At 32.4% G+C, this 25,318-nt stretch overlaps 3 protein-coding genes and 1 pseudogene across 3 annotated transcripts; 3 read left to right on the top strand and 1 right to left on the bottom strand.

Moving 5' to 3' along the window:
- Positions 1–3,187: 3,187 nt before the first annotated feature.
- On the top strand, positions 3,188–4,144 carry LOC25501928 (PLAT domain-containing protein 3). The gene is made up of 2 exons (XM_013591372.2): positions 3,188–3,348; positions 3,452–4,144. Exons 1-2 carry the CDS (start codon positions 3,274–3,276, stop codon positions 3,962–3,964), a joined length of 588 nt encoding a protein of 195 aa, XP_013446826.1. The 5' UTR covers positions 3,188–3,273; the 3' UTR covers positions 3,965–4,144.
- A 2,391-nt stretch (positions 4,145–6,535) lies between these two features.
- On the top strand, positions 6,536–16,855 carry LOC25501927 (disease resistance protein RUN1-like; annotated as a pseudogene).
- A 1,459-nt stretch (positions 16,856–18,314) lies between these two features.
- LOC25501925 (protein SCO1 homolog 2, mitochondrial) lies at positions 18,315–21,537 on the bottom strand. The gene is made up of 7 exons (XM_013591368.3): positions 21,255–21,537; positions 21,011–21,131; positions 20,852–20,927; positions 19,259–19,462; positions 19,086–19,175; positions 18,786–18,918; positions 18,315–18,696 (listed from the first exon to the last, which is right to left on the bottom strand). The coding sequence occupies exons 1-7, from the start codon at positions 21,335–21,337 to the stop codon at positions 18,588–18,590; spliced, it is 816 nt and encodes a 271-aa protein (XP_013446822.1). The 5' UTR covers positions 21,338–21,537; the 3' UTR covers positions 18,315–18,587.
- Positions 21,538–23,552: 2,015 nt separating this feature from the next.
- LOC25501924 (uncharacterized) lies at positions 23,553–25,078 on the top strand. The gene has a single exon (XM_013591367.3). The coding sequence runs from the start codon at positions 23,909–23,911 to the stop codon at positions 24,932–24,934; it is 1,026 nt and encodes a 341-aa protein (XP_013446821.1). The 5' UTR covers positions 23,553–23,908; the 3' UTR covers positions 24,935–25,078.
- Positions 25,079–25,318: the final 240 nt, after the last annotated feature.

Raw genomic sequence — 25,318 nt, 5'->3', positions numbered from 1 at the left:
AAATAGCTTATGCAAATAAATATTTATATATGTATTATTTATAAGCTTGTTAACGTAGTTTATGGAAAGAAGAACAAAACAATTTATCAAAGTACAATTTTAAATGAGAACTTATGAATTAAGATAAAAACTTATTTAATTACATAAGTTCTTTTTCATAAACTCTAGGCGCGAAGGCACATATATGCCGCCGACTAATAAAATTTCAGTCTCTCTTCATACTCCTGGAATCTTGTTATTATGGAGACATCTTCTACATGGTTCAAGAGTATCTCTTTTACGTGTCTATGAATATGCGAGCTTATTAATTTTCCCTTCGTTTGTGACCCTGACCCTCCTTTGTACGAGAAAAAAACACTTGACTATTTTAGTATTTAACAACAACTTGTACATTTACAATAGACAAGTTTAAGAAGTTTTTTTTTTTTTAACAAGACAAGTTTGAGTAGGCTAACATATGTTTTTGATCATTCTTCCTTTTAAAACTTATTTTGGTCAATGTGCTGTCATACAAATTCATCATTTTACTTAACTATATTTAATTTCAGTTGTGTTGGCAATTATATATCTTATATAATATGTCAAAATCTTTTATGTAAACTGGTTGGTGTTAACCCGCTAGTTTATATGGGAAGATGATACAATAATATGAAGATCGATCAAATATGATTAAAGTTTAACAAATAAATATTTTATCCATAAATTAAATTTGGGTCCTCCTAAACCATTTGTACTTAAAGGAACTAATTAATCACTTGAACTTTATCTTTTGGTTTTCTTTTGTAATTTAATTCTTTTTTAGTAAATATCTAAATTCGTCCTTGAATTTGCAAGGACTAACCAAATTCGTCCCTCAATTTCTAAGTCGAGTTAGGTTCATCATACTACACGTGGGTTGGCTTACCTTTAGTTTTTTCTAACTATTTCATTTCTTCTCTATGTTCCAAAAAACCCTAAGTTCCAACAAATATTTGAATATTTGTCATTAAAGATGTCAACCTTGTTTTATATTTTCAAAAGAATTTAATTTATATAATACGAGTGTAAATATTTTTTACACTGTCATTTAATTACTAGTGTTTAATCGTAATTTGTTCATGGATAATTAAAATTTGATTTGAGGCAAGAGGATGATGTCTTCGTTCAAGGTAAAGAAAATTTTACTATCTCCGTCCTAAATTGTATGTCACTTTAGAAAAAAAAATTGTTCCAAATTGTATATCACTTTACAATACTAATGAAACATTAATGTTACTTTTTCTATTATATCCTTAACTATTTATTACTTTTTCTTCTTTCAATTCTTTCATTTATCTTTCCCATATCATTTATTAAGGATAATTTTGTAAAACAACTCATGATATCTCTTTCCTACACAATATTAATTACATTTCTTAATATATGTGAAATGCCCAAAACGTCATACAATTTGGGACAGAAGGAGTAAGATTCAAAGAGTATTTACAAAGATATTTATTACCTCATTTCATTGCCAATTAATTACGACAAGTTAATTTATATTATATCATGTGATAGATATCCACCGTAAGTTCATTTTTTTTTAGCAAATAGAGTTTAGGCTTAAATACGTAAAAGGTCCCTGTAATTTAGTGCATTTTTTGTTTTCGTCCCTGTTTTGTTCTAAAACAACCCTTGTATTTTTGTAACCTTTTGGAAATCGTCCCTGCCGTCAGGTTCCGTCAACAAAAACGCTTTTCTGGGTAACAGAGGCACGTGTGGCATGTTCTGAGTTGGCAAAAGTTGCTGAGGTGGCATGAGAGATCATAAGTAGTGTTAATACAGGGACTAAAACCAAAAACGAAAATTTACATAGGGATGAAAATAAAAACGTAGACATTAAATTTTGAATTTTAAAAACCAAACTTTCCATCTTCTTCCTCTAACATTTCTTTGTTTCTTCTTCCTTTCCTTTGAAACTTTCCCTAATCTACCATAGCTTGCACCCTTGACCAAAAAATCATTTCCTTCAACAATGTCTTATCATTCCATTTCTCAATCATCATCAAATGAGTTGCATATAGGTGGGTGAAAAAAATTACGAGACTAGACTAGTTACAATGAAGCTGGGGAGAATGTACACCGAAGAATAGAGACATCAACTAGAGACAGATTATTCATTTCCATATGTTCACCACAGGCGCGTTGTCGTTGCTCGTTGATGCAAATAATTCCTTTCGTGTACAAGTTGCTAGTCCAGTAATTGATATACAAGTGGAAGGAATGCTACGAATTTGCCCGTTGCACTCAAGAATAAAAAATTCCATGCACTGCAATAAACTAGACACAAATTATTTACTTTCTATTTATGCATTAACTATTGTACTTGTTACATTACCGATCAGATACAACAACAACTTTATGTTGAAATACATAAATATGGAAGGTTTTATATTTTCATATTAACCAGTTGGAAGAATCCTATCAGATAAGTAATCAATAGCTATGGACCAATGTAATGCTATTAAGTAACCCTATCCTTCAATTCACATGACAATCCTCATAATTTTTTTTCATCCACATATAAGCAACTCATTTGATGATGACTGAGAAATGAAATCATAAGACATTATTGAAGGAAATGAGTTTCTGGTTCAAGGGTGCAAGCTTTGGGAGATTGAGGAAAGTTTTAAAGGAAGAAGAAACAAAGAACAATTAGAGGAAGAAGATGGAAAATTTGGTTTTTAAAATTCAAAATTTGCTGTTTAGGTTTTTTAATTTCATCTCTCTATAAATTTGTGTTTTTTATTTTAGTCCTTGTATTAACACTACTTATCATTTCTCATGCCACCTCATCAACTTTTGCCAACTCAAAACCTGCCACGCGTGCCTCCGTTACCCACAAAACGTTTTTGTTGACGGAACCTGACGGCAAGGACGATTATCAAAAGGTTACGTAAATACAAGGGTTGTTTTATAACAAAAAAACTTATAGAGACGAAAACAAAAAACGCGCTAAGTTACAAGGACCTTTTACATATTTAAGCTTAGAGTTTAAGTCTTCACTCAATTTTTATTTTTTGAATGGAATTCGTCTTCACTCAAAATAAAATGATAAAACTTTTTTTTTTACCATAATAAAATAATAAAACCAATTTTCCCTAAAAAAAACAAAAATAATAAAAAACCAATAATGATTTGAAAATGAATATTATTTTAAAAACTCTTAGAGGCGAATCGTGCAACGATGTGTCCCTTGCGCTATTTATCAAATACCTCTTACCACTGCATCACCTCACCACCATCTTCACACAAATGGCAACCACGACAACAATATTCACCGCTCTTATCTTTCTTTTCTCACTCTCCTTCACCACAACCGTCAGATCCGTAAGTATCACCATCTCTCTCTTCTTTTTTTCTCTTCCGATCTTCATTTTCAATCTCAAATTATAATAACATTATATCTAACTTCTAATCTCATTCATTGCAGGACTCCGACAATGATTGCGTCTACACGGTCTACGTTCGAACCGGTTCGATTCTAAAAGGAGGAACCGATTCAAAGATCGGAGTCAAACTATACGACAAATACGGATACTACATCTACATCAAGAACCTCGAATCATGGGGCGGGTTAATGGGTTCAGGTTTCAATTACTTCGAACGTGGTAACCTTGATATTTTCAGTGGAAGAGGACCTTGTTTAGAAGGACCCGTTTGTGCTGTTAATGTTACATCTGACGGTGATGGTCCACATCATGGTTGGTACTGTAACTACGTGGAAGTGACTAGTACTGGGCCCCATGTGTCGTGTTCTCAGGAGCAGTTCACGGTGGAACAGTGGCTTGCGACTGATACTAGTCCTTATCAATTGTGGTCTGTGAGGAATCTTTGTCATTATAAGCTGGATCAGGCCCGACCCAAAACCGGCGCACCCGTTCATCATCGCAAAATTGGATCTGAGTTTTCTATTTTGGATGCCCCAATTGTGCGTGAGATATGATTTCAATCTGTTGTTGTGTGTGTTAGTTAGTTATCCTTTCTTGTTTTGGATACCTGAATTTGTATTGGATTCGGGTTTTAGGGTCGATAACCCGTTTGTGTTTTTTCAATAATAATATGATGATGGACACTCTTTTTGGTTGAAGGTGGCAACGTTGCAGCTTGTTCTGTTTGTTGTTTATGACTATGATGACAATATGGTTTTAGTATAAGTTCGAAAAAAGTTTTCTCAAATGAACAATTTTTGTTACTTTTAATGTCTTGCACCATGTTGTTTGATTATAATATATGTAGGTTCAAAGAAATCCTTGGCAAAGTAAATAGTACTGAATACTGCACTACCTTTTTTTTTTTATTGTTTACTAAAATGGTGTTTTCAATGACAATTATTTATCTTTTTTTTTTTTTTTTTGAAAAAATGATAATTATCTATCTGAGTTGAGATCTTTTTCATTTTCTACAATAAATAGAAATGTTCATTACTATAGTTATTATCTAATTAATGTCGTATATTTTAGAAGAGGTGTGTGGTAGTTATGCATTGCATAATTACAACCAATTGTTAAAAGATATGGAAATCTAAGCTTTTATTTTGTTGTTATGCATTGCATAATTTCAACCAATTGTTAAAAATTTGAACAATAGTGGTTATGTAGTGTTTTCTGATCATGTGTGATGATGTTTATCATAATGAATGTCTCTAATATCCGTTTCACCATATTGTTTTAGTGTTGTCATTTATATATAGCTTGTCTAGGAAGTCAAAGAATGAAAGTATGGAGAAGAAAGCTACATAGAGATCTCATACGTTTCCTTCAAAAAAAAAAAAAAAAAAAAAGAGATCTCATACGTTGATGTGAGATGGCTAATGATTTGCTCCTGTATTAGAATTAGTTATAGCAGAACCAAATGAAAGGATGTTGTAGCAGAAAAGAGTGTAATGAACTTGTTCCTGCACTGAATTGGTCTAGCCTTAAATTTCATATTTATCATTTAACTTACCGTCTAATTATGCGATTTCCTTTGTTACTTTTTTTTTTTTTTTTTAAAGCAAATTAATTAGCAACAAATTTTAAAAAAAACATAAGACATGCTGATGAAAGGCAAGCAAAAATACAAACTCATGGAGCTAACAGAGCTAAATCAAAAGGCATTTATAATCCCCATACAAAGCATTTTGGAGCAAAACCAACTACCATAAAAGGCTCTGATTGGTAAAAATAGCGGATAACTGATAAGCTAACTAATAGTTTATAACATTTGGGACGGGTTTGGGTATGAGTTCGGGGTGTGTACCTATATACCTGTTACCTGTCCCATACCCGTGTTTTTAAATCGGGGAAAACCCAAACTCATACCCAAACCTAGTCAAAACGGGAAAAACCCATCAAATTAGGTTCGGTTCGGGTGGGTAACTACGGATATGAGTTTTGATGTCATGCCTACTTCCATCCATCCATAGTTGGTTGAACAAATATTTCTGCTATAGTGCTATTGCTAATGTCTCATCCAACATCTCCAACGGCAACGTATGATGCGTTCCACTTCCTCAGCCACTCGTCACAGCTTGAGAGAGGTGATGAAATTTCCCCATCCCTATGGAATATGAAGTACCATTTATAAAGTTTTTACCAAGGAAATCCTCTCCCAAATTGCCCTCTACATTCGATACAACATTTCTATCAGTGAAATTCTGAACATGTATCTTAAGGACACAAGTTAACATTTTCCAATAAAAAAAGCTAATAAATGGATAGGATATAGTAATGCTGGCTCATTAATTTCATAAAACTTATATATGGTCGAGTTAAGATATTCTTCATTCATGTCTTTCGTCATATGTTTCATTTAAATAGACAAAAGAAAATATATAAAAAGTAAAAAAATAATTAATGATAGTAGGACTCACTCAATGATGAAATTCACAATTTTTTTTGTATCTATTTCTAATTTTTTTTTTGTATCTATTTCTAAAAATATGAAATTTAAAAATTTAAAAATTAAGAATACACAATTTATTTTATTTTTATTTTTGGTTTCTTATCTTGTATTAAGAAAAAATTTGAAAAGAGCGTAGTAAATCGATGAGTTATTGGGAGAAAAAAAAAGTACTGAAAAATAAACAATTTTCATTTTCATTTTAGAGTTAAACATGGTTTTAGTCCCTACAAAATTATGATTTTCTAAGTTTAGAACTTACAAAATATTAATGGTAATTTTAGTCGTCCAATACATTTAAGTTTGTAAGAATATTTTTTATTTTGAATTTAAAAAAAAAAATAGAGATTAAAAGTGATTAAAAAGATATTAGAAACTAAATTTAAAAACTTATAATTTTGTCGAGATTAAAAACATATTTAACCCTTTTTTATTTATTCAGGTAAGGACTGGAGTAGTGGATATAATAATAACGACACAGCTTAGCACCTTCTTTCTTGTTCCAATCTCATGAAAACCCTCGGCTCCTTTAATTTGCAGCAGACACTCCAATCTTAATCTTATCTTCTTAAATGATTGGTTGAAAATTGAAATATTGGTGCAAACCAGTTAGTGGGTCTCTACCTTAATCTGTCTTTTTTTTGCATGACTTGATTCTAAGTCAAGCAGAGAACAAGATACTTCGAAAATACATGGAGGTTTAAGCTCCAACAAGTCTTTATAAATGTTCATGCATTCTAAAGGCAAAAGGCATACAAAACCGAGAAACAGTAAACAAATTGAGCTCCTTCCGTTGGTTGGTTACCAATAATTCTGCTATAGTGCTATTTGTATGTCTCACCCAACAACGTATGATGTGTTCCTCAGCTTTAGAGGAGAGGACACTCGTCACTACTTCACCAGTCATCTTTATAAAGAATTGAATACGAAAAGGATTAAAACATTCATAGATTTAATTTCTCAATCCCTGATCAAAGCAATTGAAGAATCATCCATTTATGTTGTCATTTTGTCCAAACACTATGCTTCTTCCTCTTGGTGCTTGGATGAACTCACAAAGATACTCCAATGTAAGAGGAGTTATGGAAGGGAAGTGATACCTATCTTCTATGAGGTGGATCCGTCAGATGTTAGGCATCAGAGAAATAGTTATCAAGAAGATTTTATGAAGCATCAGCAACGATCCAAGGACAAAATAGATGCATGGAAAGCTGCCCTATTCCAGGTTGCTGGGCTCTCAGGCTTGCATTCACAAAATATCAGGTCACTAATTTATTTACACGTTCTTGCCATTATTCCTCAACTTTTTCTTCAACTAAATGCAGCTTGGATCCCCTCTTGCCAATTTTTTCGGACAGCCACGTAGTAATTTCTTGATCAGGCAACTTAAAAAATATATATTTTTTAATTTTTACTTTCTAGCTAATTAAAAAATACTGAGCATAAATCTCGATTGTCTGATCTTAATCAAACCATCATCAATATGATATGAGCCTCGTTTATTTATTGACCGTAACAAATCCAAGTCCTCATTAATGTGGGTTGAAAATTTATGTGTTTGGGTTTTAGATCCCCACCAGAACTGTTAGACTTAGATTTAAGTTCTCTTCTTCTTCTTTTTGTTGCTAATAATAAGTTGAACCCATTTTAAAAGTGTTGGAGATAGTGTTGTTGGCACTATTCTATGGTTAAATTCACCTTTTGGAATGGTTTTTGAAAGAAAAAAAAAATATTATGGTCACACCTATTCCTTGTATGAATAAGATTATGAACTTACTCTGTGTTAACACGGGTGGATTTGTACAAGGGTTGGTTGAGTGTGAGGTTCTTTTCCTAGTATTAATCTTCTTGTTTAACCGAGGTAAGGTATTCTGATGTGAGGTTAGATAGTTTTTTGTGTTGATTTAATTCTCGCTCTTTTTTAATGTGAAATGATCATTTGATTTTGTTATTGCTTGATTTGAGTTTTAACTTTGTTTGATAGAGGTGTTTTATTTTAGAGAGTAAATATGTTTAGTTTCTTGGATTCTAAAAGAATATTAATTTTTTGAAAAAAAATTGCAAACCATATTCAAAAAACAATTGTTCCAAACACGTTTTTTTCTTCATCTCGGAGATGATTTTTAGAAATATGATTTCAAAACAGATTTTATTTTATTATCTTCTGAAAAGCAGTTTTCTTAAATTGATTTATAAAACAATTTTTAAAAACAAAATCAAAGTCTCTAATGGTTCAGTTTTTTTTTTTTTTTTCATTATTTGGCAGACCAGAAAGCAGCCTTGTAGAAAAGATTGCAGAAGATATTTTGAAAAAAATGAATAGCTTTGTCTTAAGTGAGTATGAAGGAATGATTGGAATTGACGAGCATATTGAACGAATCCAACCCTTGTTGCTCCTCAAGTCGCAGAGTGTTCGTCTCATAGGAATATGGGGCATGGGAGGGACAGGCAAAACAACAATTGCCAGTGCAATCTATCATAAACTCGCAACTCAGTTCAGTTCCAGAAGCATCGTTCTAAATGTGAAACAAGAAATCGAAAGAGCTGGACTAGACCATGTACGAAGAAAATACTTATCAGAACTTCTAGATGAAGACATTACATCCTCTAAATCCAATTTTTCATTTGATCCAAGGCTCAAACGGACAAAGATTCTCCTTGTTCTTGATGATGTGAAAGATTCTGATCAACTTGAAGATTTAATTGGAACACATCATAGTAACTTTGGCCAAGGGAGTAGAACCATTGTGACTAACAGAGACAAGCAAGTGCTCAAGAATGGCAATGCTGATGAAATATATAAAGTAAATGAGATGGGTTCTCAAGATTCTCTAAAACTCTTCTGTTCATTTGCTTTTAAACAAAACCATCCAATAGAACCTTATGTGAGTTTATCAAAAAAGGTATTAGATTATGCTAACGGGGTTCCGGTAGCGCTTAAAGTTTTGGGCAAATTTCTTCAGGGCAGAAAAGAGGAAGCATGGGAAAGTCATTTGCAAAAGCTCGAAAAGCTTTCCCATGATGAAATTTTCAGTGCGTTCAAGTTGAGTTATGATGGACTTGACAACGAGCAAAAGGATATATTTCTTGACATAGCTTGCTTTTATAGAGGAGAACTTGAGAACCGTGTAGTTCAAACATTGGATTATTGTGGTTTCTCTACTCGCATTGGAATTGAGATTCTTCAAGACACAGGTGCCTTATATCTATTTCAAATGGCAGAATTTGGATGCATGATCTAATACAAGACATGGGACATGAAATTGTTCGGCTTCAATGCGAAGATGATCCAGGAAAACGCAGTCGATTATGGAAAGCTGACGATGTTAATAACGTTTTAAGTAAGAATAAGGTATATATATCTCTCTCAATTACTTACCGTAATGGAACAACTTTTTTCTTGTTTTATCTGTAATAATTCCCAATGTTTGCTTGCTTGTAGGGAACAGATGCAATCCGGTGTATATTCCTAAACTTTTAAGAAAATGCGTAATCTTAGAATGCTCCAATTCTATGATCTCTCTTGGAGCTCAAATGGGACCTTTCATGCATTTCTTGAGAGTCTTCCGGATGCTTTAAAATTTCTTTGTTGGGAGAACTTCCCTCAAAGATATTTGCCGCAAGCTTTCCCAGAAAATCTTGTTGCACTTGAAATGCCTTCTAGTGATCTTGAACGACTTTGGCTGGTGGATCAGGTATTTCATTTAAGCTTTATGTTGTGTGCTTATTTCGGTAAAAAAAAAATTCTAGGTGCTTATTTTGGTATAATTTAAAAGGTGACAACTAGGGTATCCATGAAATAATGGTGGGTAATTTACCCCAACCAATACACATTAGCCACATAAGCACATTTTTAAGTGGTATCCATGAACTATCTTGACCCCACCAACAAATTGCTCATTTTCATTGATTGGTGGGTAAATTACCCACCATTCTTCAAAGGTAATCTAGAAAAAACCAATTTAAAAACTAGTGAAGTATCAGTACATTTACACGATCTGTTTTTTTGGTAGTTAATACTCGCTTCGTCCCTATATCTAAGTATCTATTTGATTTTATTTTTGTCCCTAAATGTAAACCCCTTTTTAAATTACTAAATGCATTTTTTTTCGTAAACATACCCTAATTAATATTATTATCTTGTCTTGAAATATGAAAAGTCAAATCTAATATACATACAAACAAAGGACAAATTCGTAATATTAACACACAAAACAGACACATTAATTACACTGACAACTTTTCTTAAGAAATGTGAAAAAGACAATGGTACCTACATTAAGGGACGGAGGGAGTATGTCACTCGGTAATATAAAATGATGATTTTTTTTTCTTCTTTTAATGAAGTAGTCTAATAACTATAAATCCATTTACCGGCATGTCTCATATTCAAACCTTAGCTCTGAAAAAAAAAATGTAATATTCATATCAATTGAACTTTTTCTTAAGAAAGAAAAATAAAGAAAACTTATTAGTGGTTTTTTTAAAATATAAATATTAATATAGTATTTATAAAAAAAATATTTATTTTCCTTCAAAATAAATATTTATTTATTTTATTTGTTAAATATCCGTTAAATACTTGTGTCACATCCGTTGCAGATTCAATGCACTTATATTTGAAAACTCGTGAATCTTTTTAAAATATCAACATTAATGTAATATTTTTATAAAAAAAATCATTTTATATACAAAAATTCGTTTAAATATTTGCATCTCTCTTGTTGCAAAATTTATACACTTATATCTCCATAGACAAGTTTTTATGTCTTGTTAATTTGTAATTGATATATAAAGCTGATATGATAAAATTTTAGAAACTAATGAGTATTTTGAAAATTCCAATATTAATGTATTATTTTCTAAAACATTTGTTTATTTTATATGAAAACCCCATTAAAATATTTGCATCGTACGCGATATGGATATTTGCACCGTACCCCCTTTACAATTTACGTAGAAACAATATTATATTGAAAATATATAAAGAAAATAAGAGATTTTGGGCAGAACTTTTTATTATTCCATTTATACCCTTAAATAATTTTTCCTATAATAATGTTATAATGTTGGTGTCATTGAAAAAGACAAAAATTTATATGCATTAGTGGAAAAAAAAAAAAAAATAAAGACATATGGACACAAAGTACGCGTTTGTACACTAGTATATTTAAAAGGGATACAATATTTTGTACTGACCTTTTATATTTCTATTATTCCCTTATTTCAAACTCTTGCAATTACAATTATATCTTTTGTATAATATTATCTAAATTTTTAAATAAAAAACATATAAATTCATTATAATAGAAACAATATAGTTAAAAAATTATATATAACTAAATATGATAGAATGAAAATGCATTTAAGCACATTAAAAAAAAAAAAAAAAAACGGAAATTTTAATCAAAATAAAGTGGTGATTTGAGGTGTCTTGTACCTTCGGGTCATAAAAAAATAATAATAAAGTGATTTGATAAAGTGTTAAATAATTTTAGTGTCAATTTGCTGAATTTTTTTAAGATAACACTCAGATTAGATCGATAAAATTCACATTCTTCACAAATTTGTTTTGTCAATCATGTTGATCTCAAGGGATCGTGACTTGAAATAAAGTAATATTCGCTCCGTCCTAAATTGTATGTCACTTTAGAAAAAATATTTGTCTCAAATTGTATGTCACTTTACACTACAAATGAAATATTAATGTTACCTTTTCTATTATATCCTTAATTATTTATTATTCTTTCTTCTTTCAATTCTTTCATTTATCTTTCCCATATCATTTATTAAGGATAATTTTGTAAAACAACTCATAATATCTCTTTCTCATACAATATTAATTACATTTCTTAATATATGTGAAATGCCTAAAACGTCATACAATTTAGGACGGAGAAAGTATATTCATTTTGGTCTTGTATACTACTCCCTCCGTCCCAAATTGTATGCCGCTTTGGAGAAAAAAAATTGTCTCAAATTATACGTCGCTTTACAATACCGATGAAATATTAATGTTATTTTTCCTATTATATTCTTAACTATTAATTACTCTCGCTTCTTTCAATTATTTCATTTATCTTTTCCATACCATTTATTAAGGATAATTTTGTAAAATAACTTATAATTTCTCTTCCCCACATAATATTAATTACATTTCTTAATACATGTGAAATGGTCAAAACGTCATACAATTTGGGACGGAGGGAGTATAAACAAAAACAAACAAAAAAAACACTCTTTATGAAAGTGGTCTAAATGTATTTAAGTCGTCCTAAAAAATCATATTTTATTTTAATTTGACCTTTAGAAGTGCTTTGGAAAGTGTTAAAAACATTTGAGTATGAACAGTTATAGTAGACATGCATAATATATGAACAGTTATAGTACACATTGCATAATATATGCAGGGTAAGATTCAAACCCCAGACATCTTAATTATTCACCTTAAAAGTGAATTTTTTTTTATAGATAGACGAAATGGCAAAATCATTATAAACTCACACATATAAGTGGAGGTATCGGGGTTCGAACCACAATCATAGCATCCGGCCTAACAATTTCGACATTTTTCCAGTTGAGCTAGGACTTTAGATCCTTAAAAGTGAATTCTAACAACTAAATTACTTGAAGTAAAAAAAAATGGTAGATTTAATCAAAGGGTAAGTTTAGAATAATGATATTAAATATAAGGTTTAATTGCACTTTTGGACCCCTATCTTTTCAAAAGTTGCGGTTATGGACCCCTAACTAATTTAAATACAAAACAGCCCCCTATGTTTTGATTCTTTGGCAGTTTTGGACCCCAAGGCAAAAAATAAAATAAAAATTGACACGTGGCACCTCACTTAGGGTGCCACGTCAGCGTTGACCGAGTCAACAATGGACTCGGGGTCCAAAACTGCCAAAAAATCAAAACATAGGGGGTTGTTTTGTATTTAAATTAGTTAGGGGTCCATAACCGCAACTTTTGAAAAGATAGGGGTCCAAAAGTGCAATTAAGCCTAAATATAATAAGGGAAATATTTACAAGTGCCCTTACGAAAATGATGCATTCAACACATCGAAATGTTAAAAAGTAATTATTTTTTTATAAAATTTATCAATTATTTCTATTTTTGAATCCTTAACAAGTGTCCTAAAAGCACTTGATAGCAAGACTCGTAATAGTTATAGGTGACTTTTGTTTATATTTGAGACATTAAATTTTTTTGTTTTACATGAAGACGAGACTTAAGGGAGTGAGTGCTTGAAAATGAAATTATTTTTTGTTCCACGATTTACCAAATATTCACCTTTATAAATGGGTTAATTTATCCCCGTGAGCTTAGCTCTGTTCAGTGGCGGATCTTAGAATATTTTTTGGGGGGTGCCAAAATTGTATGAAATATATATTAAACTGTGTGAAGTAAATATCATAACAGTTAACTGGTCCAGTGGTTCATTTTGCTTGATCCCAGAGTGGGAGATGCCGGTTTGAATCCACATAGGAGATTTTTTTTTGAACAAAATAGTAAAAATATAACAGAAATATAAAAGAAAGAGGATGGAAGGGTCGAACCCGCGACCTACTCAAGAAAAGCAAACATCATTTCCACTGCGCCAACTGCATAGTTGAGATACAATTATGCCTAATCTAATATATATAGAAAAGTTGGGGGTACCATGGCACATGCAGGTCCCTGTGAAGATCCGCCACTGGCTCTGTTGGTAGGGATACTTCACTTCTCTACAATTAAATTGTGTGAGCTTTAGTTATTAGACTACTTGACATAAAAAAATGGGATTAAGTTTTCTTTCTTGAAGAAAAAGGGATCAAGTTCATTAATCTTTTGTTGAACATTTACCTTCTTTTTTAGGTTGTACCAAATTTGAAAAGACTCGACCTTCGTAAATCTTGGAATCTGATAGGAGTACTGAACCTCTCTTTCTTTCCAAATATTGAAGAAATCATTCTTAGTGATTGTGTAAGTTTGGTAGAAATCTACTCCTCTAGCTTCCTAGACAACCTTAAATGGTTATGTTTAGATGGTTGTACCACACTCAAGAGTTTGATGATTCGTTGCAATATTCTACGGAGACCATCTGGATTAGTTGCACTCCATGGTTGTCGCAATCTTGAAACGCTTTTAATCAGCAGTAGAACTGGCGTGGTTCAATCATGCAACTGGCCATTTTATGAGTCTGGAGTACGAGTTTTTCATGATAAACAGTTACTAAGGTCGAATGATGAGAGGGGCTACGAGATACTCGATCATGATCTCTATTCTAAAAGTATTACTGAGCTTTGTTGGTTAGATATTTCGAATTGTGAGTCCCTAAGATGCATGCCAGCAGAACTTTTAAATTTAAAGCTTCTAAGAAGACTTAGTTTCCGTGGTTGTTTAAAATTGGAGGAGTTACCTGAAATCAAATAGACAAGGGAAAATCTATCAGTGCTTATCTTAGACGAAACAGCAATAAAAGAACTCCTACCTTCATCCTTGCACCATTTGACCGGGCTTAAGAACTGAGCTTGCGAAGTTGCACAAAGCTTAAGACCATTCCATCTTCCATTGGAAACCTCAGCAAACTCATCAAGTTAGACCTTACTAATTGTGAATCACTTGAAACTTTTCCTGAACTCGCGATGACTATGGAAAATCTAGAAGTGCTAATCCTAGACAAAACAGCAATAAAAGAATTGCCTTCATCCTTGCACCATTTGGTCGGACTCGAAGAATTAAGCTTACGAAGTTGCACAAAGCTTAAGACTATTCCATCTTCCATTGGAAATCTCAGCAAACTCATCAAGTTAGACCTTACTTGCTGTGAATCACTTGAAACTTTTCCTGAACTTGAGGTAATTATGGAAAATCTAGAAGTGCTCATCTTAGAAGAAACAACCATAAAAGAACTACCTTCATCCTTGCACCATTTGGTCGGCCTTGAAGAATTGAGCTTGCGAAGTTGCACAAAGCTTAAGAATATTCCGTCTTCAATTGGAAATCTCAGCAAACTCATCAAGTTAGACCTTACTGACTGTGAATCACTTGAAACTTTTCCTGAACTCAAGGTGACTATGGAAAATCTTGAAGTGCTCATCTTAGACAAAACAGCAATAAAAGAACTTCCTTCATCCTTCCACCATTTGGCCGGGCTTGAAGAATTGAACTTGCGAAGTTGCACAAAGCTTAAGATTATTCCATCTTCCATTGGAAATCTTAGCAACCTCGTCAAGTTAGACCTTAGTGACTGTGAATCACTTGAAACTTTTCCTGAACTCGAGGTGACTATGGAAAATCTAGAAGTCCTCATCTTAGACGAAACAACAATAAAAGAACTAACTTCATCCTTTCACCATTTGGTTGGGCTTGAAGAATTGAGTTTGCGAAATTGCACAAAGCTTAAGACCATTCCATCTTCCATTGGAAACCTAAGCAAACTCATCAAGTTAGACCTTACTAACTGTGAATCACTTGAAACTTTTCCTGAACTCGAGGTGACTATGGAAAATCTAGAAGTGCTCATCTTAGATAAAACAACAATAAAAAAAATACCTTCATCCTTCCACCATTTGGCCGGGCTTGAAGAATTGAGCTTGCGAAATTGCACAAAGCTTGAGACTATTCCATCTTCCATTGGAAATCTTAGCAAACTCATCAAGTTAGACCTTAGTGAATGTGAATCACTTGAAACTTTTCCTGAACTCGAGGTGACTATGGAAAATCTAGAAGTACTCATATTAGACAAAATAGCAATAAAAGAACTACCTTCATCCTTTCACTATTTCATCGGGCTTGAAGAATTGAGCTTGCGAAGTTGCTCAAAGCTTAAGACTATTCCATCTTGCATTGGAAATCTCTGCTCACTCAGCAAGTTAGACGTTACTAACTATGAATCACTTCAAAGTTCAAACTTTTTCTGAACTCCGGGTGGCTATGGAAAATCTAAAAGGGCTCATCCTAGATAAGCATTTTAAATCAACAGTGAAAGAATGTGGAATACATCCTCTGTATTCCAAAGAAAATAGAGTTATTGGTATGTCTTTTGTGAATAAACTGCCTTATCACCAATACTTTTCCTTTGCAAGCTTTAAATGTTGAAATTTTGTTAGATAATTATCAGTTGAGACACTAAAAAATTCACAAGTACTCTGAACTGAAGTGAGCGCTTTTTTTACATTCTATTTTATGGATTTTGAAGTTTGCTGTATCATCATGCATATTTTTTTGACAAAGTATCATCATGCATATGTTAACTTGCTTTTTTTTCTTTTCCCACTACTACAGTTTCCTTTATTTGTTACGATTTTGACCCCATTTTTTTTTAGAATCATTTGAGTAAATAGAATCTCAATATTCCAAGTTTATATGTCAATGTTTTGACTTTTGAATAATTATTGTTACAATTATAATTATAATTGAACCTCGTATCATTGAATTAAGTTGGTGCATGCATGCATATAGAGTTGTAAAACTATAAACATTTTGCTTCATCAACCCAGAACAACTAATTTCACATCATTGATCTTGTCAAGCTAGTTAACTTTGATTTTAATTTTATTTGTATAACAGACATTTGGTAGATGCTGTTAAATGAGTTTGAATTTCATCTCAAAAGCTAGTTCAATGGATAAGGGTCCAAACATATTTATGCATCTAACGGCCCAGAAACCTGAGCAACCTGGGACTCTAAACAGCTTTAACAGACGCAACTCAGAACCATCAGGTTCTGTACTTCGGGCAGAAGACAAATCACCATTTGTCACAGGCTTGCAATAGTTAATTGTGACTTGACAGTTAATTACAAGACCTTTTCGATTTTTCAATGTACAACTTTTTGAATAAGTTTAAGGATTTATTGGTTGAGTTATGGAACAGATACGAGTATCAAAACTCTTCCTAAGCCTTCTTCCTGCTTGTGTTAGGTAAAGGTGTTTATTTTAGGTATGGTTTTTTTAACTTGTAGCGAATCTCAGTTCCATTTCTCTTTTTTGAATAGATGGTATATGATAAACTATTCTCACTCACTTGGGAAGTTTCGGTAATTTGACAGTAAGTTTTATAGTTGAGTGAATACGAAAATTTGTTTTTGAAATTTGACATTTTATCAATATAGTCTCTTGCTTGAACAAAACAATAATCCACAATCATTCCCAACTTTACAAAATCTTGATCAGTTAAGTAGTCAAGTCCCCGTTTCAGTGACTTAACAAAAACAGCGACACTGATGAGACACGTTGAATGTCTGATCACACATTCGTTTAAGCATTCTATATAGGGGTGTTCAAATCCATACCGATCCAAAATAAAACTGCAAACTGATCCAAAAAAAACCGAAAACCGCAAAAAACCAAATATTTTTGGATGTGTTTGGATGTTGTTTTGGAAAAACCGCTATGATCGGATCGGATTTCGGATTGCGTTTTCAAAACCAAACCGAACCGCAAAAGTAAATTTTTATACTTATTTATTATTTTATTAGTATTATATATTGCACTAATATATTGCTTATTGATATTTAATCTTATATATTGCATTAATTTAATCTATATTATTACTACTTCATCTATTTCAAATATAATCAATCATTTTTATCGTGTAATGTTAACTTTTTAAATAAATTTGTGTCATATTTTGTATCAAACCTATTATTTTATTGTGTATGAGTAATATTAATATTAAAAAAAAAATTACATGTTACACTTTGGATATCCAAAAACCGATCCAAATTAAACCGCATATATTTGGATCGGATCGGTTCGGATTTTTTTAACATAATCATCCAAACCGAACCGAACCGCACGTGATTTTTATTTTGGATCGGTTGATTTTTAACCTCAAAACCGATCCAAACCGGACCGCGAACACCCCTAATTCTATATGTCATCCAGGTTATTGGAGTGCATCTAGTGTTAGTTACAGAACTAATTTGAGACTTGTTGAATTAAGGTTGAAGTAACCCTAACTTTTGGAACACTTTTGTCAAATGTGTCTATTCTTTTTTCTTATAATGAAGATCGAAGAGTAATATTTTTCTATTTTCATATGATTATTTTTTTTTTTCACATTTGTCATTCAGATGTTCAGATTCAATTGCCTAACCTTTGGAACACTAAATTACCCTACAAAAAATACTATATTTTCTTCCTTTGATGCTAAATACTATATATTACATTGTACCAAAAAAAAAAACTATATATCACACTTCATTTTAAAAGCTACTGCTTACATAGATTTAATTTTTTATATATATATCATAAAAAAGTCCTATGTCTAGAGTTAGAAGAAAATAACTAACCTGGAGTTAGGAGAGTGGCAACAAAATTATCTTTCATAAAGAACCTAAGTTTCATTCTTTGTATCGCCTAGTTGAGAGGCAAAAAAGACTTTACATTCTACAACCGACTTGAAAATTAATATTGTAGGAGATTTAGATAAGTTTAGTAATGAGCATAAGAACATACTTACAATGGATTAACATAAATAAGTTAGAAGAGAGGATATTATAGTCCAAGTAAAATAATCCAGTTGACAACTGAGATTTCCGGAAAGCAGGTAGTTTCTTGAAAGAATATACATAACTTTAAACTAAAAATCACGACCTTTAAAAATGGAAAATCAAACTCTTGTTATGCAACAGCTGAAAAATGCTGGCCCTTGAAATAGTAGTGAATTTAAGCACAAAATTTCTGCGCTAAAGCATCAAGAAGGTTTTTTGTTTAGCTCTTTCCATATCGCCTCTGACAACTGCTCAGCATTATACTCGACTCCGAAGCATCTCACAACCTCCATGTCAGGGCTCAACAGATACCTGATTGTTTTAACACCGCTTATATCTTTGTTAAGTGCAACCATACAGAACAAGAGAAGGATAAGCATGAGGGTGAAGCGATGGCTTACATGTTATGGGAACTGTCAACAAGATAATCACCACCATCCTCTTCTACCTTTTTAAAATACACACGATATTGTTGTGCCATCTGCCTAATAGCTGCAACTGGTCCAGTTAATCCTATGATTCTTGAGTTAAACTCTGTAGCGCATGAACATTAAAGGGAAAGAGAGACAAGAAAAGTTAAAAGTTAAAAGGGCAAATTTATTGAAAGGAAGTGTATGAATATAGAATAAAACATAATTTACTAAATTTAAAAGCTTCAATAATTAGAAATCGCAATATTTTTGTCAATGAGACAATCTAACCTTCAAGGTAAGCACGGAGTTGCGAGGGAGTATCACGTTGAGGATCAATGGTAACAAATACTGGTAGAATTTTAAGATTCTGTTTTGATTCTTGATCCAAATAAAATGCACAATGTTAAGGTTTACCATAAAAGAAACTTATAATAAAGTAAACTGAGATAGAAATGTCAAACCTAAGATATCAGTTGCCTTAGCCATAAGTTGAACTTGTTCTGGCCCAATATCAGGGGATGAGGTATAGCCAAAGTAGAGGAGAACCCAATTACCAAGAAAATTACGTTCTGTAACTGTTTGTTTCTCTTTATTTACCAGTGTAAAGGGACCACCAATTATGGGTCCACAGACTATATTTCTATTGCGGCTATCCCCCTGATCACCTGATCCAACAAACAAAGCAACTAAGACAACAAAAATAAAACTACCTAATAATGCAATTACACTTATCAAATCATGTAACTCACCATGATTTGATATCAAAAAACTACAAAATTAGAAGTGCAAAATAAAAAGATTCCATTTCACCCTGAAGTCACAAGTGATTCCGTAAATAAGCATGGATTAGAACAATGACAGAACTTAGTAGATAATGTGTGGCTATTGCAAAGTATTGGCTTGACCATTTCAACAGCATGCTTTACTTTTGCAAGTCATGGATCATTTTAGTTAGCACAATACAATTCTACCCAAATCATAAAGCAATTGAACTCGAATCTATCCCTAGCTCTGATTTTGAGTCCCAACAGATGCCTACTTTCTAAATCAGTAGACCCATAAAAAGAAATAGTACAATTTTAGGGATACAAAAAAATGGATCCGCAATAGGAAATAGCACCTAATTGTGTCAGCAAAATTTCACGTGTGTACAGTCTAGCATATTAGGATATGCACCGAAGCATATGCAGCTCACTGAGAACTGGTTTGATACATATGAAGAACAAACAGAAACAATTCGTTTCTCAGAAATCTGAGTTTTCAACAGTAGTAATTAAGCTGGATTAACCTAAGAAAAATAGAGCATGTAATTGAATGCGTTTGTCTAGTCTAGCATTTTGGTAGAAACCCTGCCTGTATATGTTTTACAAGCTCACATGAGTAACCATGAAATGACACTGAAAGTGACTTGAATAGGTCTGGTACAATGATATGATCCAAAACATAATGTTTGAATCTGTTTGGCAATTGGCATGCTTACACAAATGTACTTAACATAACAGGGTGATTTAAATCCAAAACAAATAGGTTATACTTCTGAAATTAATTCAAGCATCATATTGCAAAGCGATATAACCAGTATGCCAAATCACTTGTAATCATGCAACTCTCCAACCAAATTTATCATCACCGCGTTTAATATTACAATCAACAGTCTACCAAAATTTCCCTTATGTACGTAACAACTGGACTCAGAAGTGAACCATGTCTAGCAACAATCTAATCTAACAACATTCAACATATGAATAATAAGAACCTGTTTGGACTGTCTTATCTACGGACATAAGTTTTGGGAGAACTTCTGAAAACAGCTTATGACAATTTCCATAAGCATTTTTTAACTTATTTTCAGAAGTTGTACAATATAGCTTATAAAAACAACTATAGCATATACAAAATTAATTTAAAGCTATTTTATCTTTTTTTTTTTCCTATAAAAAATAGCTTAAGCAAGCTTATAGATAAGCATTTATTATGATAAGTGCTTGTGATATGTTTATCCAAACAGGCCCTAAATTCCCAAACTAATTAATAAAACCGAAAGGTGAAGATACCTTTGGGAACAGCTCTCCTCTCGTCGTTGTAATGAAAAAAAGCTGCAATCCCGGCAAATCCAAGAAGAACAGCTGGCTACAAGAAAATCAAGAATGACAATGTTAAACTAGAATCATAAAGTTATTGCATAGTGATGAATGATAATGAAAGGAACATACAACAGCATAAACTCCTCCGCGTGAGCGAGAAGACTCAGATTGTGGAGGAGATACAGGATGAAGATCATGTTTTGTGGATTTTGAATATCTAACAGCTTGAGTTCTGTTAGAAGGAACGCGCCTATGAATAAAAATAATTGCTTATGAGTCACATTAATTTCATCTTCAATGATGTGAAATTATAAAATGTAAATGAAAAATCCCCAAATTGAAACAGCTAAATTGGGTTAAGAAAGAGAGTGACCTTGTAAGAAGAAGAGTGAGAGCTTCACGGGTGGAAGTGGAACGGTATTTGGAAGAAAAGTGTAAAAATCTTGATACAGACATGGCTAATTGGTAATTAAGAATAAAATGGTGGAAAGGGTTTTATCAAGTGTGGAATAAAAAAGGTAAATAAAAAGCATGACTTGTGCGGCAAAAAACAAATACTATGTACTATTTCTTTCTTCTTTCCCAAGCTTATTATTATTGTGCTCACACAAGTTTTGAGTGTTTCACCAAAGATGGCAAAGATTGCTAGGACACGAGACGGTCTGATGACCAACCTAAATCCGTAATTTCATTTCTGCAAGACTGGGTCCGGAAAGGTTTCATAATTTTTCTCACAGGATATTATATTGAGGAAAATTGGGTTAAATTTTTTTAAACATATTTGCAAAATTATATTTTAGTGCTGCCATTTTTTTTTTTAAACTTTTACTCTTTAGAAAATAGAAATCGTTCTTGTTGAGAACTAAAAATAAATATTTTTTTTTTAATCCCAAATATATTTTATAAGGGTTAAAAATATTTTTCTGACAATATATTGGGGAAAAATTAATTTTTTTTACAGTATGTGTATTTAGAAATTTTTTTAGTGGACTTGTCAAACTTGGTTAGCCCAACCCACATTATAGCATGGGCTGAACCCTCCAACCTTTGTTAATTTTTAACTGCACCTCCAACGTTTTTGCGTGCCTTACTTTTGAATTCTAAAATCTGGAAGAAAAAAAATTAGGTGAGTTAGAACGTGTTTTAAGCTTTTGGAAAATAAAATCTGAAATGCAAGCAGGATGTTTGAGAATGAGAAGAGAGTATGGTGCGATAAAAATATTTCATAACATCTAAGGTTTGAACTCTAATAAAATTATCATGGCACCTTGAATTTGTTAGACTCGTTATAATTCTAAACATGCACTAAAATAGTTCTAACAAGAGAGCTCTGGTTTTAACTAAGATGTCAAGTATGACACAAAGTAGAGGACTGTTAAATCAAACCGATGCATAAGAGTTGGTTTGGTTCCATAAAGTTGATATTTTTAAAAAGTTAAGAAACTTGGTAATCTAAAAAATTAATTTTTAATCAAGCATTATAGTTTTTTTTTACTAGGTGTACGAGTGATCAATTTTAAATGACTTGAAATCAATGCCCGAACCGATAGAGGCCGGATTTGATTGGTTTGGTTCGGATTGAACGCAATCATAAAAAAAAAAAATCATACCAATTAATTGATTTGGATTGATTCTTACACCCCGTAAAATACACCAATGATGGTGTATGATAGAGAAAGACATAAAGAGAAGAGTAATGATATGTAAATACCCTTAATTTTCATAAACTCTAATCAACACTTCATTTTCTCTCTATCTTTCTTTACTCGTCATCAACATATCACGTCATCCACTCTATTTCTTTCTCTCCCTTAGAGTGTCAATTGGTCATTTTAGGGTGGGAGAGTTTGATAGATCTTCCTACCGTTTGCGAGTGAAAGAAAAAAAAATAACGGTTGCACAAGTGAAAGGAAGGAAGGTAAGAGAGTAGAAATTGATAAGGTGTTATCGGTGTATGCTAAGAACGGTAGAACTTCAATATCCAACCGTTAAAAATACTTTTTCACTCGCCTACGGTGGGAGATCTATCAAGAGCTCCCACCATAAAACTCGCCTTGGTTTTAGTCCCTGTAAATTTTTCCATCAGCACTTTTTGTCCCTGTAAAAAAATTTCATCAGCAGTTTTGGTCCCTAAAATGCTTAAAAAAAATGTGACAGGGGCTAAAAAGTGTGATTTTATTTTGTAATGACTAAAAACAAAACTGTGGATATTTATAGGGACTAAAAACTTAATTAACCCTTATTTTTATAATGTTAACACATGATCACAACTAAGATGTATAACTTTAAATTATTACGACAAAAGTTAGATACTACTTATTTGGATTAATTGACAATGCAAAAAGTCTTTACAATGAGGGTGTCTATGGTATATATATATATATATATATATATATATATATATATATATATGAAAAAAAATGATATTTGTACAATTATTTTTTGACAATTTTTGTGACAACTTTTTCTTTCATATTTACATTATATTTTTACTTTCTCTCTCTATTGTTTTAGTTTTTATGTCAATATATCTTTTTTTTTAAAATTATGGTTGTCCCAGAAGTTGTCAATGAGATGGTTGTTAAAATAACAAAACTCATATATGGAATACATTTATTATAACTAGTTCCTAAACCTCTTGTCTTTCCTCCCATTGCTACCCTATGAAATTTTCTGGCTCTCTCTCTGGAGCAAATAGTACTTCTGCAAATAGCTAGCTGAAATATATGTACAAAATCACCCGTGGGTTATTTACTCCCTTGTTCACGCAATACCCTTTTGCTCAATTAACCAAGTTAAGTAAAAGTGATGCAAGCACTTGCAGATTTCACAATTTCAGAGCCTTAAAAACGTGGGTGGTGGTGGAACTTTGCTGAACAAAGCTATCTATCTTTTCCTTCTAGCTATTTTGTTCTTCTCTTGTCTTTGCTTCCATACCTCTTAAATATTGGTATGTGTAAGCAAAGCAAAATAATTAACCTCTTAGTCAGCACTTGTTTCCCTTTTCTACTAGAATAGCTCTCATATATGGATTTGGTTAATAGCAGTGGGAATGGGAGTATGCAAGAGTACGATGATTCACTCACTCAATCATCAATCTCTCCTAATTTCTTAAACAACCAACAACCACCTTCAACCCATGTTGGTCCTTTTAGTAGTGCTATGTTCCACCCTTTATCAAATTACTTTCATCCATCACAAACAACTACGCCACTTCCCAACACAGACCTTGATACTATCTGGTCCAAACCAGTTAGATCCGAACCAAACAAAACCGATCTTAACAACTTGTTACCTATTTCTTCATCGTCTTCACTACTACAGAACCAAATCATGAATCAATATAATAATAATGCTTCTTTTCAGCTTGCAACAAATTTTCACACCATGAATGATCAAACACGCAACAACATCAACATGCAGGTTGGAAATCAAAACCCAAAGAAACGTTCAAGAGCATCAAGGCGTGCACCTACAACTGTTCTAACAACAGACACTACAAATTTCAGAGCCATGGTTCAAAAATTCACTGGTATCCCAGAACTACCACCTTTCATCACATCTTCTCATCATTTCCCAAAAACAAGGTTGGATCTCTTTACTTCTGCTTCAACAATAACATTCCCTCCTTATAATCTTCTTCGTCCCGTTGCACACAATCTTCTTCCTCCATCCTCTTCCATTCACAACCAATTTCTATCTTCTTCAGTTGATCATTTTAAACAGCCTCTCAATAATATATACAACATGCACAGCCAAAACCAAGCTTTCACCTTTCGAACAATTCATGATCAAACACCACAAAAGCCACTGCAAAAGTACCCTCTTGGTTATTCTTCAGCTCTTGTCTCAAAAACACAAGTACCATCTTTGGAAATTCCGCCAAGTACTGATTCTCATCTCAAAATGGGTAATGTCTTGGAGGAATTAGGAATATTGAGGCATGATGATCGTGTTAACTTGATGAGTAGTAACAATGGTTCAAAAGAATGGGCCCGAAGAACTCATCATGACACCATTAACAACAATGATTCATGTGATCATATGGATTAATTAATTGTTTAATTTCATAAGTGTAATTTGTAAAGCAACTGATGCTAGTATAATTAAGTTCACTCATTATGTTTTTGTTCATGAAAAATGGTACTGGTAGTATAATTCTAATGTATGAAAGAGTGAATTTTGGTATTTCCTCAACTTAACTATATGACCATCAAATCAATTAAACATTTCTTCTTTGCCTTGTACTTTTGGTCTTGGGTCCCTCAAATTATGTGTACGTATATAAGTATTTTTCCTTCGGATTTTAAATATATTGTGCTTTTAATCGTCCAGAGGTTAGTTACTTTCGGTGTTTGTTGTTTAATTTGTGTTTTTGGTACGTTAATTCGGTTGAGATTATTATATGCGGATCTTGCTTGACTTTAGCTACTTTTT

This window comes from Medicago truncatula, chromosome 8, assembly GCF_003473485.1.
Source record: "Medicago truncatula cultivar Jemalong A17 chromosome 8, MtrunA17r5.0-ANR, whole genome shotgun sequence".
Lineage (NCBI taxonomy): Eukaryota > Viridiplantae > Streptophyta > Magnoliopsida > Fabales > Fabaceae > Medicago > Medicago truncatula.
Note: the sequence above shows the minus strand (reverse complement) of the source record. Positions and strands in the feature narration are given on the sequence as shown.